This window comes from Pygocentrus nattereri, chromosome 25 (assembly GCF_015220715.1).
Source record: "Pygocentrus nattereri isolate fPygNat1 chromosome 25, fPygNat1.pri, whole genome shotgun sequence".
Lineage (NCBI taxonomy): Eukaryota > Metazoa > Chordata > Actinopteri > Characiformes > Serrasalmidae > Pygocentrus > Pygocentrus nattereri.
In genome coordinates, this window is record NC_051235.1 from 29,214,196 (window position 1) to 29,227,816 (window position 13,621).

The window sequence follows — 13,621 nt, forward strand, 5'->3', positions numbered from 1 at the left end:
ACATCATCATTGCTTTTGTCGCTGTTGTGTCTCGAGCTGGAACGGACATTAATGCTGCTCTTAACAGAATTCCACAAAGTAAGACACTTCCTTCAGTTAAGTGTTGAGAACGGTGTCAAGGAGGCAGTTAGAAACCATCCTATAGCTTAGCTATAGTGAGGTCTTGGGGAGGTGGTGGGGGGCGGTGCCTAGGCTTGCGCCCGGCCCACAATACAGGACTTTTTAAATCCCACACACTCAGAAATAAAAGTACTAAACAGCCTCTGGGGCAGTGGAACCCTCAAGGCTCCATCTCAGTACCTTAAGTCAGGGAACATAACTGAACCATAATCCACTGAAATGATCTGCTCTAAGCTGGACTGACTCCACGCACCCCGCCTCGCCTCACCTCCAGGCTTTTACTCTACTGCTCTGTTTTAAAACATTCGGGTTATGAAAAGTAACAAATACCAACTTTTCACCTGGAGAAGCTGATTTAAGCTTCACAATCAGACCTTAGAACCACTGTAGAACCTTTGAGGGAACATTTACATTGGGTTTACCTTGATGAATGAGAGAAACGTACCAGCGCAGAACCTTTACTTCTAACAGTGTAACCATCCACATGACAAATACAAATATTGTTTTCAGTTAAGTTGTCCTTCAGTCAGTCAACCAAGCCTGAAACACCACACTTTCAGATTACGCCCATCAGTGGTCACTTCTCTCTTTTGTTTTAAAGTAGATTAGAATGAAATGTAGATATCCTTCCATTCCAGCTGTCACTGGTCCTTCACATCATGAAACGGCTCTTTAAAATGAGGGAGAATGTGTTCTATAAAGAAGCTTTTTGAAAAGGGTTCTCCCATTGTTACAAGCTTGGTATTGACCCTTTTTGGTGCTATATGGAACCCCTTATTGGAAGCTTCTGTGTAGAGCAATGTACAGCAAGTTCTCCATCAATCTGAGGAACCATTTGATAATGTGAAGAACGCTTTAATCATCTAAAAGGCTCTTTGAGTGTTCATGAACCACGGTCTTTACTAAAGAACCCTCGAAGAACCATCTTTTTAAAGAAAGCGTGAAAGAATCACATCCCCCCCCCCCCCCCCCCACCCCCACACTTTTCCCTATGGGATAATCTAGGATGACAATCGTTTAAGACTGTCCTGATTCAGCACCCATTTTATGGTTACTACTTGCCCCCTTAAGTTGTCACTGGACCTCCTCCAAGTTTAATGAAATTCTATAAAATAAGTGAGTTAAATTAAGATAATATTCTACGCTGCAAGTGCTGGAATTATCTTAAACCAACCACACCTCTGTTGAACTTTAGTACCTGACACGCCACTGATCTGGTGTTGACTGAGCAAATATTGGATCACTAGAAGGGAAATATACTCTCTCTCTCTCTCTCTCTCTCTCTCTCTCTCTCTCTCTCTCTCTCTCTCTCTCACAGCGGCCCGGCCTGTTGTTCTAGTGGTGCTCCACCACACGTTTGACCCCTTTTTCGTTGCTCCAGAGAGCCGACTGTGTGTTGACAGGAATGACGTGTTTGTTGTGGACGGCCTGTTTCATGAAGACCAAGGTCTGCTGAAATGTGAGCGCAACGACGTGGCACTGAAAGCAGTTACTGACCATCTGATATCTAAGGGAGTGTCAGCTGCTTCACCGGTAGGTTTTAAACTGGCATTATCCTGAAACAAAACCTAATTCCCACTTTACTAACAGCTCAATAACTGAGAGACTTTTTGGCCAGGGTGGCCACTTTTATCCACAGAGGCCCGGCGTGGCTGCAGGTTTTCATTCCGCACAAGCAGAAGCATCTCATTCCACTCGTTTAACCAGTTGGTCTCAGTGTCCGTGTAGCCGATTCGTTGAATGAGTCGTACTTCTGCTTGGTTGCAATGAAAGTCTGCAGCCACACCAGGTCTTAAGTGAAAGGGATGGGCCTTTCGTGTGAAATGAGTTTGTAAGGCATTATCTAAAAAGGATGGAATAATCAGCTCACCAAACAAAGCTAAAGGCTGCTGCACACCAGTAACACCCCTCAGCTCGGTTACGAGCTCAGCCACATTGTATTTCAACAATGACACCAAACCTGATATGTTTTTTCCCATTAAATCTATACAAGTGCACGAGAGTGTAACGTTTACTTTAGCTTGATGGCAATCTATGCTTTCCTGCAATGCTTGCTATGTGCTATAGCTGTGCTTTGTACCATCTACCCAGATACTCAGTGGCAGTGGTGGCCTTCAGATGGCTGCAGTAGTCTTACTGCATTTTCTTCTTTCAATTAAGCAGACGATAAATCCTGACCAAAGCATAACATGCAGGCCTTACGCTGCCGTTTGGTGGAGCGTAGAGTTCAGACTTCTTAGAGTTCTTCAATAAGAGAACGGGCAATGACAGTGAGAAGTGAATTTGCATATCGAATATACTGAATATCGAATATTAAAAATTCTGATCTATCCCTAATTGATGATGCCTGCTTTTAACAATTAACAAAGTAATCCGAGTGAAAAATTAGACTATTTAACTTCTAATCTCTTTTAACATCTCGCCTCCGACATGCTTAAAAAAGATGGTTCTTCAAAGGGTTCTTTAGTGATGAAAATGGTCTATGTGCAACCATGAACACTCAAAGAACCCTTTGTGTGATTAAAAGGTTCTTTGCATCATGAAAGTTCTAAATAGCACCAAAAAATGGTTCTAGTATGGTTAGCATGTCAAGCTTGTAACAACAGAGGAACACTTTATAGTTCTATATAGAACCCTTTTCAAAAAGGTGCCATATAGAACCACCTGCAGCCCATTCTCTATCCATCTGAAGAACCCTTTCATGATGCAAAGGACCCTTTAATCATGCAAATGGAAATGGTCATTTATGTGTTCCTGGTTCTATTTGGAATTATTTTCTTTACTAAAGAACCCTTGAAGAACCATCTCTTTAGAGTGTACAGTAGTGGCACAGTGGCTTAGAGGTGTCCTGGACGACTGGCGTCCAGCACAGTTTGGTAATTCACCTGCTTGCGCACAACTGATTGCACTCATCTGTTAATTGCCAGGTTTAGTGGGTATGTTTGAGCAGGGGATGAGGACCCCTGCCCTGTGCGCCCCTGCAGTGGCCTGTAGACTTGAGAGCTTCCAGTTTATCCCATTAACAGGCCGTAGGTTTATTACCTGCCTCTATAACCTGAATTGCTCAGCCAGTTTGCACGGAAGTGCCTGTAGTTACTGAACAGTAAGCCTTAGTATTTAACAAGCCTGAGGTTTTAAGGGGTTAAAGACTAGAGATCCGACCTTCTGATATCATGAAGGTGGGAGAAGCTTTTTAAAAACTACAAGAACTTTGGGGTGGAGACTTGAAAGAGGGCTGTTATGAATGTTGTTGTTCCAAAATAGCTGGCAAATCGAGACAGATGGCAGAGACATACGTAACTGCAAAAAGGTTAAATATCATGATTTACATTTTCAATTTACATGAAAAGGAATGAGCACACTTTATTTTTAATGTAAGTCAGTGGAATCAGAATTTAGGGCCATTTATCATGAAATTTTGACACGATGTAAAGGGCAACAGACAGCAGTTATGTATATAATATAATAGAATAAAAGCTAATTACCAACGAACTGCTGACCATTGATTTCAGGAGGTCGATTTTAGTCAATTTTAGTCATTTTGTTTTAACTGCGTTTGATTAAGTAACTGACAGCCCAGACACTTTTCATCAGTCATTAAAGGGCCCCTATCAGGGCAATTTCCTCATATTTTAACATAAGTCTAATGTAATATGTAAATGCTGTTAGAGTTGAAGACATACTATTCAATACGCCCAGTCCAAACGGTTCATATGTGGAAAATAAGTTAGATAACAGCTTGTTTTGAGTTCACTGTTACTGCAAAGTCACAAAAACCAGCACATTAACGTATTTTCCCCTATGCATCCTACATCACATTGCCCACTCAGCCACTCACCCTTAATGCATAAGGCGTTTCATCCTGGACTGATTTAGGAATGAGGTTCAATACAGAGCTTGTTTACTTATGAGTCTTAAAGGCACAGTAACGAAAACAGCCTGTTTAATTATGAGCTAAAGAGAGTTTGGAAAACAGTCATGCAAACAAATTGAATTATGATTAACTTTGGTACATAAACTCATGCAGGTGTTCCAATTGGTATGTCATGGGGAAAAAACTCAATACAAGAGCAATGTATGATGTGGGCCCCTTAAAAAGCCCTGGAGAAACTGACTGAAAGTGCAGGAGGGGCTAAGCACACATCCCTTACATCCGCATTGACAGTGCTGAGCTCACTGTAGCTGCTGAATCATGCTTCCTGCTCTCCTCCTCCTCCTGCCATTGGCTGGGTCTCACTGCTCTTCTTGTTTCTTTCAACAGCTGCTGCCAGAGAATCGTCTTAGAGTCGACCTTTCACAGTGGGACAGAAAAACCTGGCTGATAATTGTTGGAGTCATTATTATGATATTGGTTGTGGTACTCGTTGTGCTTCTTGCTTACTTCTTTTCCCACCAAAACCCATAGATCAACAAGTCTGACTGTGGCTTTACAGGGGCATTTAAAAAGCACAAAGAGCAAAAGATGTTTTTATACGGTTCATTATATTGTCCAGATACGAGTATTGGTTCCACTTAAGAATAAGTGTACCCTTATAAAAGGGCTTATGAATGGTTTAAAATGAGTTTATTAATGGTAAGGCATAATAAACGCGTATAACACACCGGTAAAACTGGTGAAAGTCAGCCTTTATATCTGATGCACATGAATATGTGATAAAGCCGACAGGTTTAATACTGACTGATGAGAAAGGAAGAACGCAAACCAGCAACATCTGAGCAGCGTAGATGAGCATGTGTCACTGTTTCTCTTTTTATTTATGATTTGGAGCTGCTCATTAATGATTTTAGGGTGAGTATGAAATAATTTATAATAATTTCTGAAGTATTTTTAAACCATTCAAGTCTTATGCTAAACCCATAAATAATTCTATAATAATGCTAAAATAAATAGGCATGTGTCAAAATAAATGAATAATTGTGCTTGTAAACAGTGACAAAAAGTGTGTGTGTGTGTAAATATATGTATTACATATATGTGTGTATATATATATATATATATATATATATATATATATATATATATATATATATATATATATAATATATATACACATGCATTTCGCTGTTGTCGGAGCAAAACCGGTAACTTTACAGGAGAAGGAAAAAACCTTCTTCACTTTTAATGTAAGTCAATGGAACCAGACATTTTTCCAAGCCATTTTGGGCCGTTTCTTTTAGTCCATTCATCATGAAATTTACATACCATGTAAAGAACAACAAGCCTTTTCAAATTATGTCAAAAGCTGAAAAACAACAAAAGTGCAGATACAATGTTTTGTTCCGACAGCAGCGATATATGTCACCTACCTTTTTATCATGGCTTGCATTAACACTGTGTTAAGAAAAGCACTATTACTCGCACACAAGAGTTTGGGTGACCCTGGTCACACGTTTTGTGGACTGTCTCTAAAATTAGTTGATCCTCTACAGCGACGCTTCTGCACATTCTAATGCCCAGTTACTGTGTACTGAGATTAACACACTAGGAAAAATGTAAAACTGCTAAACTGCTACGGTGCACTAAACATCTGTTTAAACATCTGTACGAGCATCAGGTACAGAATGTAGCAGGGTAGTGGGAGCTTGTCTGTGCATCTAAAAACCTTCTGACTAAAATGCAATGATATTATAAAGTGTCCATGATAAAAGCATCACGTAGAATCGCTTCATGCCCAGTGTGTAACTACACTGCCAGTTGATCAGTGGGTGAAAAATCATTGTTTCAAATTTAAGAACTTTTTGGAAGAGCGTCAGTTGTGGGTCTATCCTTTGGGAATTCTGAGGAGCAGACGGTATCAGATTCCCATTTCTTTCCCTGTGTGTGGAACTGCTTCAGTGAGTACCTTAAGAGTATTAAAACATGGATGGCCAACAACAAGATGTGTGTAAAACCACATCTGGAGCTCAAATCTGTTTTAAATTCTGTTATCAAGGGTAGCTCCTCTATAGCAAACTGTATATGATCTTATCTAAGTATATTTTGTCTCTAACCAGTGAAATGTACAGTGCAATACTTGGAAAAACAATATGAAAAATAAATATCTAAACCCATTTATACTGATTGTACTGGTTTTTTGAGTCTTTTGGTGAGATTATACTACCCTGTTAACAATGATGGTTCTCTTGCATGATTAAAGGGTTCTTTGCATCGCAAAAGGGTTCATCGGATCATGTGAGAATGTGGTGTATATGGTTCGGTATAGATCCATTTTGAAAAGGGTTCTAAATGGCACCAAACAGGGTTCTTCGACTGGGACACGCTTGACATCGTAACAATAGGAGAACCCTTTTTGCTGCTACATAGAACTCTTTTTAATAAAGTTTCTACATTAAAGCAATGAGCCACGAGAGGCCATGCATTACTGTGATTTCATCACGGTGAAGGGTGGTCTTAAGCACGATATGAAGCTTTTATAATGGTGGGCAACATAAAATCTGATCAATCGCATTTTTTTTAGAAAATAAATAGAAATATGACATTACTAATAATAATCAACATAAGCAATATTCCACCAAGAAATGCAGTTCCTTCCATGGACCTGAATGAGGAGAACGTTCAGTCGCCCGTCACTGTTCGCTGCGGTCGTTTCATGAAGTTTTAAACTTTCTGTCATGTAACAGTAAACTTGTGATAACAGCACCGTCTCATGCACAAACCTTTGCTTTATTAGTACTTTTTAGTCACTAAATCACCACCACGAGTCTTATTTATCACCAGTCCAGCGGGGCCTTCTTCTCACACTGGGGCTGGATCTCAAACGCCTCCCTGCTCCCTACATAGTGCACTACGTAGGAGTTTAAATACTGGATCCTGCAGCCCAACAGAGCAAAATACAGCTAAGAAGCAGTGATTTGGGACTCAGACACACCCACACTTGATAAATGATGCCCTGTTTGGCTGTAGAGGCTAGAATTCCTAAACTTTCATAGCTAGAACACTATTTAGGGAGTACGGAGCCGTTTGGGTTTGACGCGACTTCTGACTCAAACACAGACGTTTGAAGCGTTTAAGACACTCTAGTGACATTTTTAGACTTTTATCCTGCATTTCTACAGTAAATCGTACTGTAAGTGCTTTAATTCAAGCCTGTGATATTAATGATGGAGCTGTTCAGGGTGTTGGCTCTTTTAGCCTGGTAGCTCACTGACCAGCCAGGTTCTAGTTAAGAACATAAGTTGTCAGCACCTCCGTTTAAACAAGAAACAGGTTCTTTCTTCGTCAGTACACTCAGTGCTCAAAGTGAGCAGCATGAGAGTCAAAGATCATTCATTAATTTTACGTGCTGTGGCGCAGTGATACAGGGTTCAGTTGTACAGTGGATTTTACAACAGCTTTGAATGTGGCTCAGCCAACCATATTTTACGTTAGGTTATAAAAAATAGGCTTGCTAAACAGCCCATTGGCTGTTCACGCTCACTGACGTCACTGATCTACATGAGGCGCCGTTTTAATGTTCTATAACTCGAGTTTAAAAGCTCTTAAAATATGACAGTGGTGTTAAAATGTTTTATGCTGCTCTGCGTTCAGGGTGGGATTGTACTATTTCACTATAAAAAAATGTTTAAGCTTTTATAAACTGTGATTTTGGTCAAATGCTCCACATCAACCCAATAAATTTGGACTCACTCGGGAGCGCCCTCTAGCATTTGAGAAAACCGGAAGACGTTACAGAGCGGTAATTCTCCTCTCTACAAGTTCTCTGCGCTGAGCAAGCTGTGTCTCTACATTAGTGATGTAGCACTGGAGCCCAAAAAAAACAGTCCTTTATCTGTATCCAGGGTCTCACAGCAGTGGTCCGGGGATCTGCCATCACACAGCAGGAGATAAAGTGAGTCAGAGTTAAGAAGTGCACAGAATTATCAAATAATCTGCTGAGAATGCAAAATTAACTGCTCTCCATTCACAGCACTTCACTCACAAGAACTTCACTCATGTCCACCAACATACACTATATTGCCAAAAGTATTCGCTCGTCTGCCTTCACACACAAATGAACTGCATTCCACACTTTGCATTGCGCTTGGTGATGTAAGGCTTGGATGCAGCTGCTCGGCCATGGAAATCTATTCCATGAAGCTCTCTACGCTGTTCTTGAGCTGATCTGAAGGCCACATGAAGTTTGGAGGTCTGTAGTGATCGACTCTGCAGAAAGTCGGTGACCTCTGCGCACTATGACCCTCAGCATCCGCTGACCGCTCTGTCATTTTACGTGTCTGACCACTTCGTGGCTGAGTTGCTGTCGTTCCCAATCGCTTCCACTTTGTTATAATCCCACTGACAGTTGACTGTGGAATATTTAGTAGTGAGGAAATTTCACGACTGGACTTGTTGCACAGGTGGCGTCCGATCACGGTACCACGCTGGAATTCACTGAGCTCCTGAGAGCGACCCATTCTTTCACTAATGTCTGTAGAAGCAGTCTGCAGGCCGAGGGGCTCGGCTTTATACACCTGTGGTCATGGAAGTGACTGGAACTCCTGAATCCCGTGATTTGGATGGGTGAGTGAAAACTTTTGGAAATATAGTGTATCATAATAAGAATCCCATGCAATTCTACTGTTGAATGTATGTTTATTTCATTCAAGGGAATAATGAAATGTTTATTAAATACACTGTATTTATACTACTAAATACATAAATAAATTATAAATAAATATTATAAATAAATATAATTCATTTATACTACTAAATACAAAATAAAATATTATTCATTAATGCATATAATGTATGATCAATGCTAACAAATTTATAATGAACCACAAACGTTCGTAATTTTTTCCCTCTGAAAAAAAATCTTAATCAGGTCTCGCTCTTGACTGTGACCTATGTCTAGTGGTCTTAACCACAACACCACCCCCCCTAATTCTACGTGCTTAATCAGGTTGAAGGTTAGGCTGTTTTTGAATGCATTTTAAGTCAAATTAAAATACTCAGTGGCTGTTCTTGTTATAATAACAGTGACAGAGCAGTTCCCTTCTGTAAAATACACACTATACCATACTGCAATATAAAAGCAATTACATTAAACAAGTTATTGCAATGATATTAAGCTTCTAAACTAAAGCGTTGTTGTGAGACTAAATCAGCAGTTTCAGAACTGCCACACCAACACTACTAAGCTGCAACACTACTAAGCTGCAACACTACTAAGTGTGTAAGAAAAGCAGACGGCAGCTTTAACTGCAGACCATTCACTTTTCATTTCCTTGAAATGCCTCTGGGAAGGTTTAGAGAGTGAGAGTGAAAGTGAAACGGTGCCCAGTGACTTTACCTTCGTTCTCTTCGAAGGTTTTGCTTCAAGCTGAAACTCTCTGCTCGACCTGCTTGGGTTCACACATCGAGCCAAAATGTTTAGAGGTTGGTATTTTTTACTGAGCTAAAAGCTTTAAACACTGTGAACGGCTGGTGTTGTGCATTTGCTGTCAGCATTGGGTGGATCTAAGAGTGAGCAGTGAGCATGAGTGTGTTATGCAGCTACGCTGCTACTGTAGATAATGTCTTAGCAGTCAGTGGCTACACTGAACCATCTACAATGCCCACACAGTTCACAATCCTGAGTGGTATATAATGCAGTATGTATTACATACATGTATAATTTCTGCAGCTAATTTGAACTCGAATTTGTGCCTGGTGAACAGATGCATGCTTTATAGTGAAGTGTGTGGCAGTGTTGGTTGTGTATATGTGTTTCCAGTGTATATGTCATTCTGTTTGATTGGTATTGTTTTGTATTGGTGGAAGGTGATGACTGCACTGCTATCAGAAACAGGCTATAGCCTGATGTTATGGCATATTGTGGGTGATGGCACATCTAGAAAATGTAAATCTGCCAAGTTGGCCTGCACAGGCACTGCACAGGCCTGCATAGGCACATTTTTCACTTATCAAGGTAGAAACAATGTAAATGTCCCCTCAAAGGTGCAGCAGTGGTTTTATGGTCCAATTGTGAACCTTAAATAAGTTTTTCCAGGTGAAAAGTACAACCCCATTTCCAGAAAAGTTGGGACGCTGTGCAGAATGTAAATAAAAATAGAATGCAATGATGTGCAAACCATATTTTTAAAGACAAATACTACAAAGACAACACATCAAATGTTAAAAGATCAAAAAATTGAAATATATGCCCATTTTGAGTTTGATGGCTGCAACATGTTCCAAAAAATTGGGACGATGGCCTGTTTACCTCCGTGTTTCATCGCCTCTGCTTTTAACGGCATTCTGTAAACGTTTGGGAACTGAGGAGAGGCTGCTGTAGTTCAGAAAGTGAAATGTTTTCTTGTTCTGGTTTGATATATAATTTCAGCGGCTCAGCAGTTGGGGAGCTCATTTGTCATATTTTTTTATGTCATAATGTGCCAAATGTTTTCAGTGGTGAGAGGTCTGGACTGCAGACAGGTCAGTTTAGCACCCAGACTCTTTCAATACAGAGCAATGCTGCTGTAATACATGCAGAATGTGATTTGTCATCATCTTGTTGAAATAATCAAGGCCTTCCCTGAAAAAGACGTCGTCTAGATGGCAGCACATGTTGCCAAAACACATTGTGCTTGTGCTATTTACTACTAAATACAGGGTTTAAATGATTTGCACATCATTGCATTTTTTTATTTACATTTTGCACAGCATCCCAACTTTTTTGGAAGTGGAGTCGTACATATTTGTACCTTTTCATAACCGACTGTTTTAAAACAGAACAGTAGAATAAAAGCCTGGAGGCGAGGCGGGGTGTGTGGAGTCAGTACAGCTTAGAACAGATCATTTCAGTGGATTATGGTTCAGTTATGTTCCCTGACTAAAAGGTACTGACATGAACCCTTGTGGGTACCACCTCAGTGACAAAAGGGAACTGCCCCAGTGGCAGTTTCATAAGTGAGATGGTACCCATTTTTTCACAGGACCACCCAAAAATGCAAAAAAAAACCAAAACAAAAACTTTTAGCTAAACTTAGTATTAGAGTGTTTTTCTATTTAGTTTGGGGTTTTAATGTCCTGAGCATGACTATGGGGTTCTGCTGACTTGTTTTGAGCTATCCATAAACATTTTCTCTGGTCTTTTTCTCAGATTTTGGAGTCCACACCATGGTCTTTGGGAACACCATGAATTCCCATTTGACCTTTATGAATCTTCTCAGCAAAGAACTACATTTACGGGACGTGCACCCAGAAGCTAAGAGTGATGCAATCATTGCTTTTGTCTCCATTGTGTCCCGAGCTGGTACCGACATCGAAGCTGCTCTTACCAGCATTCCTGGTGATTATGTACTCAAAGCTAACAGCCTTTATATAAGAGATAGAATCTAAAGGAGGCACCTCTGAGAGTAACAAACCTTTCCCATCTCTTCCTCTGCCCTAGTGAACCGACCTGTTGTTCTAGTTGTGCTCCACCACACGTTTGATCCACATTTCGTTGCTCCAGAGAGCAGACACTGTGTTACCCAGGGGAACGTGTTCACTGTGGACTGCCTGTATCATGAGGACCGAGGCCTGCTGAAATGTCAACGAAACGACCAGGCACTGAAAGCAGTTACTGACCATCTGATATCTAAAGGAGCATCACCAGTTCGTTTTGAACAGGTAATGATAAAAAATCTGATGATTAAACGTATTACCCCTCTACAATGTTGCCTCAGGGCAACAAACTCATTTTCCTCACTTTACAACAGCATTATACATATTTAAAGACAAAAATGCCTAGAAGCAACATTGTAACAGTGAAATGGATTTAGCCAATCACAAGCCAGGTCTCACCACTTCGGGGGACATGGCGCCACGTCATTTCTTCCCATTGTCTCACCATGTTGCCTCAAGGCAACATAGTCCAAAAAGACCCATGTACACATTTTTGTTATGTTTTTTAAATGTAATTATCAGGACCAATTATTAAAATCATTATATAATTATTTAATTATATATAATTTAATAATCAAGGACCATTTATTGGAAGAAAGTGAAGTTTTTTAATTGTATCATAACGCATGCAGTAGAGGGTTAAATTAGTTAAGTTTAAACTTAATTAACTTAAACTCTTCATGTGTTTTGGCTCCAATTTTATTGTTGATTTTTGGTTGGAAGCAGTGTGTACTTTGGTGACTAAGGCCTTCTCAAAGTTCTAGATACCACCCCTTTTCAACCTTTAAGAGCAAATAATCTGTACATGAATGCTCTTGGGTAATATCCTGTCTTACTCTGTGTGAATGAGCTGACCTCCGTTTCTCCTCCTGCAGGTGACACATGAAAACTGGAAACAGATGTTCTGGATCCTTGTACTAATGAACATCGCCCTGATTTACGTGGGTTGTCTTTCCATCTGGTATCTTCCTGTGGTGCTCCTTTTTGTGGTTCTTGTGAAGAAGTCTGATTATGGCAAATTGATTCTCTGGCCTTTTCTTCTCGTCTCTGTCTTGGTGTTTTTCATTTCAATCATTCTATACCTCACGGCTTCAGACGCTTCTGAATCCGTCAGACACACCTCTCCTGAGCAGAAGTCTCAAATAGTATGAAAACAAACGTACAATAAAGAAAGTAATTATACTTCAGAGTATACAATCTGAAAACACATGAAGTTAAAAAAATGGAAATGTTCTTGTTGAAGGCTTTGATTGGATGGTGGGTTCTCTATGAGATTCTTCTCAGTGTGTATTCCTCCTGCTTTTCTACCTTTAATCTACCTTGAAACTTGTCTGATTTGTATCCTAACCTCACTAATCAGTGCAGCACAGATGGAGGAATGGTTCTCCTTTGGCGTCTTGATTCCTCTCAGTGGTTCTCCTGGTGCTCTTAAGTTCCAGAACACATTGACCCAACAAATCAACAAATGGCAACAAATCCACAATGTCACGATTGGCCCCTCCCAGTCCTCCATGTGCTTTTGTTTTGTTTCCTTGTTTTTTCCCGGTCCTGCCCCCTTGTTTCCAGACCCTGCCCCTGATTGTAACTACCTGTGTCTTGTTAACCCTCATTATTCCTTGTATTTAAGCCTTCGTTTTCCCCTGTTGGATTGCTGGTCTTTGTAGTGTATGGTGTTGTATGGTATCGTTTGGTGTTTGTTCTGCTGGCCTCTGTTATTTTTCCTAGTCTCTGTTTTTGAATTTAGCCTGTTTTCCTTTTTGTCACGTCTGTCCCTTGATCTCTCTGTGTTGGCTCGTTGACCCTGGACTGTCTAGACCCTGATATTGGATTTGCCTTTAATAAATCTCACTTCTCTCAGCGTATGCGTCTACCTCATCAGTGCTCCCACACGTTACATGCGACTTAGTTTTGTGGTCTATATCTTTTTCTGATACTTAGGAGTTTGTAGAATGTTCTCCCCTATTCACACTGTTCTAGAATTTCCCCATTCCCACTGTTCGAGAATTTCCCCCTTTCACACTGTTCTAGAATATCCCCAATACACACTCTTCTAGAATTCCCTCCATTCACACTGTTCTAGAATGCCCTCCCAATTTGCTTTGCTCTATAATGCTTTTCCTATTCAGGTTGTTCTAAAATTCTTCCCTATTC

The 13,621-nt window shown here is 40.3% G+C and overlaps 1 protein-coding gene across 1 annotated transcript; it reads left to right on the forward strand.

Annotated features, from left to right (window-relative positions):
* Nucleotides 1-9,349: 9,349 nt before the first annotated feature.
* Nucleotides 9,350-13,042, forward strand: LOC108443514. Its single transcript, XM_017724251.2, has 4 exons — nt 9,350-9,478; nt 11,184-11,372; nt 11,475-11,695; nt 12,346-13,042. Exons 1-4 carry the CDS (start codon nt 9,469-9,471, stop codon nt 12,619-12,621), a joined length of 696 nt encoding a protein of 231 aa, XP_017579740.2. The 5' UTR covers nt 9,350-9,468; the 3' UTR covers nt 12,622-13,042.
* Nucleotides 13,043-13,621: the final 579 nt, after the last annotated feature.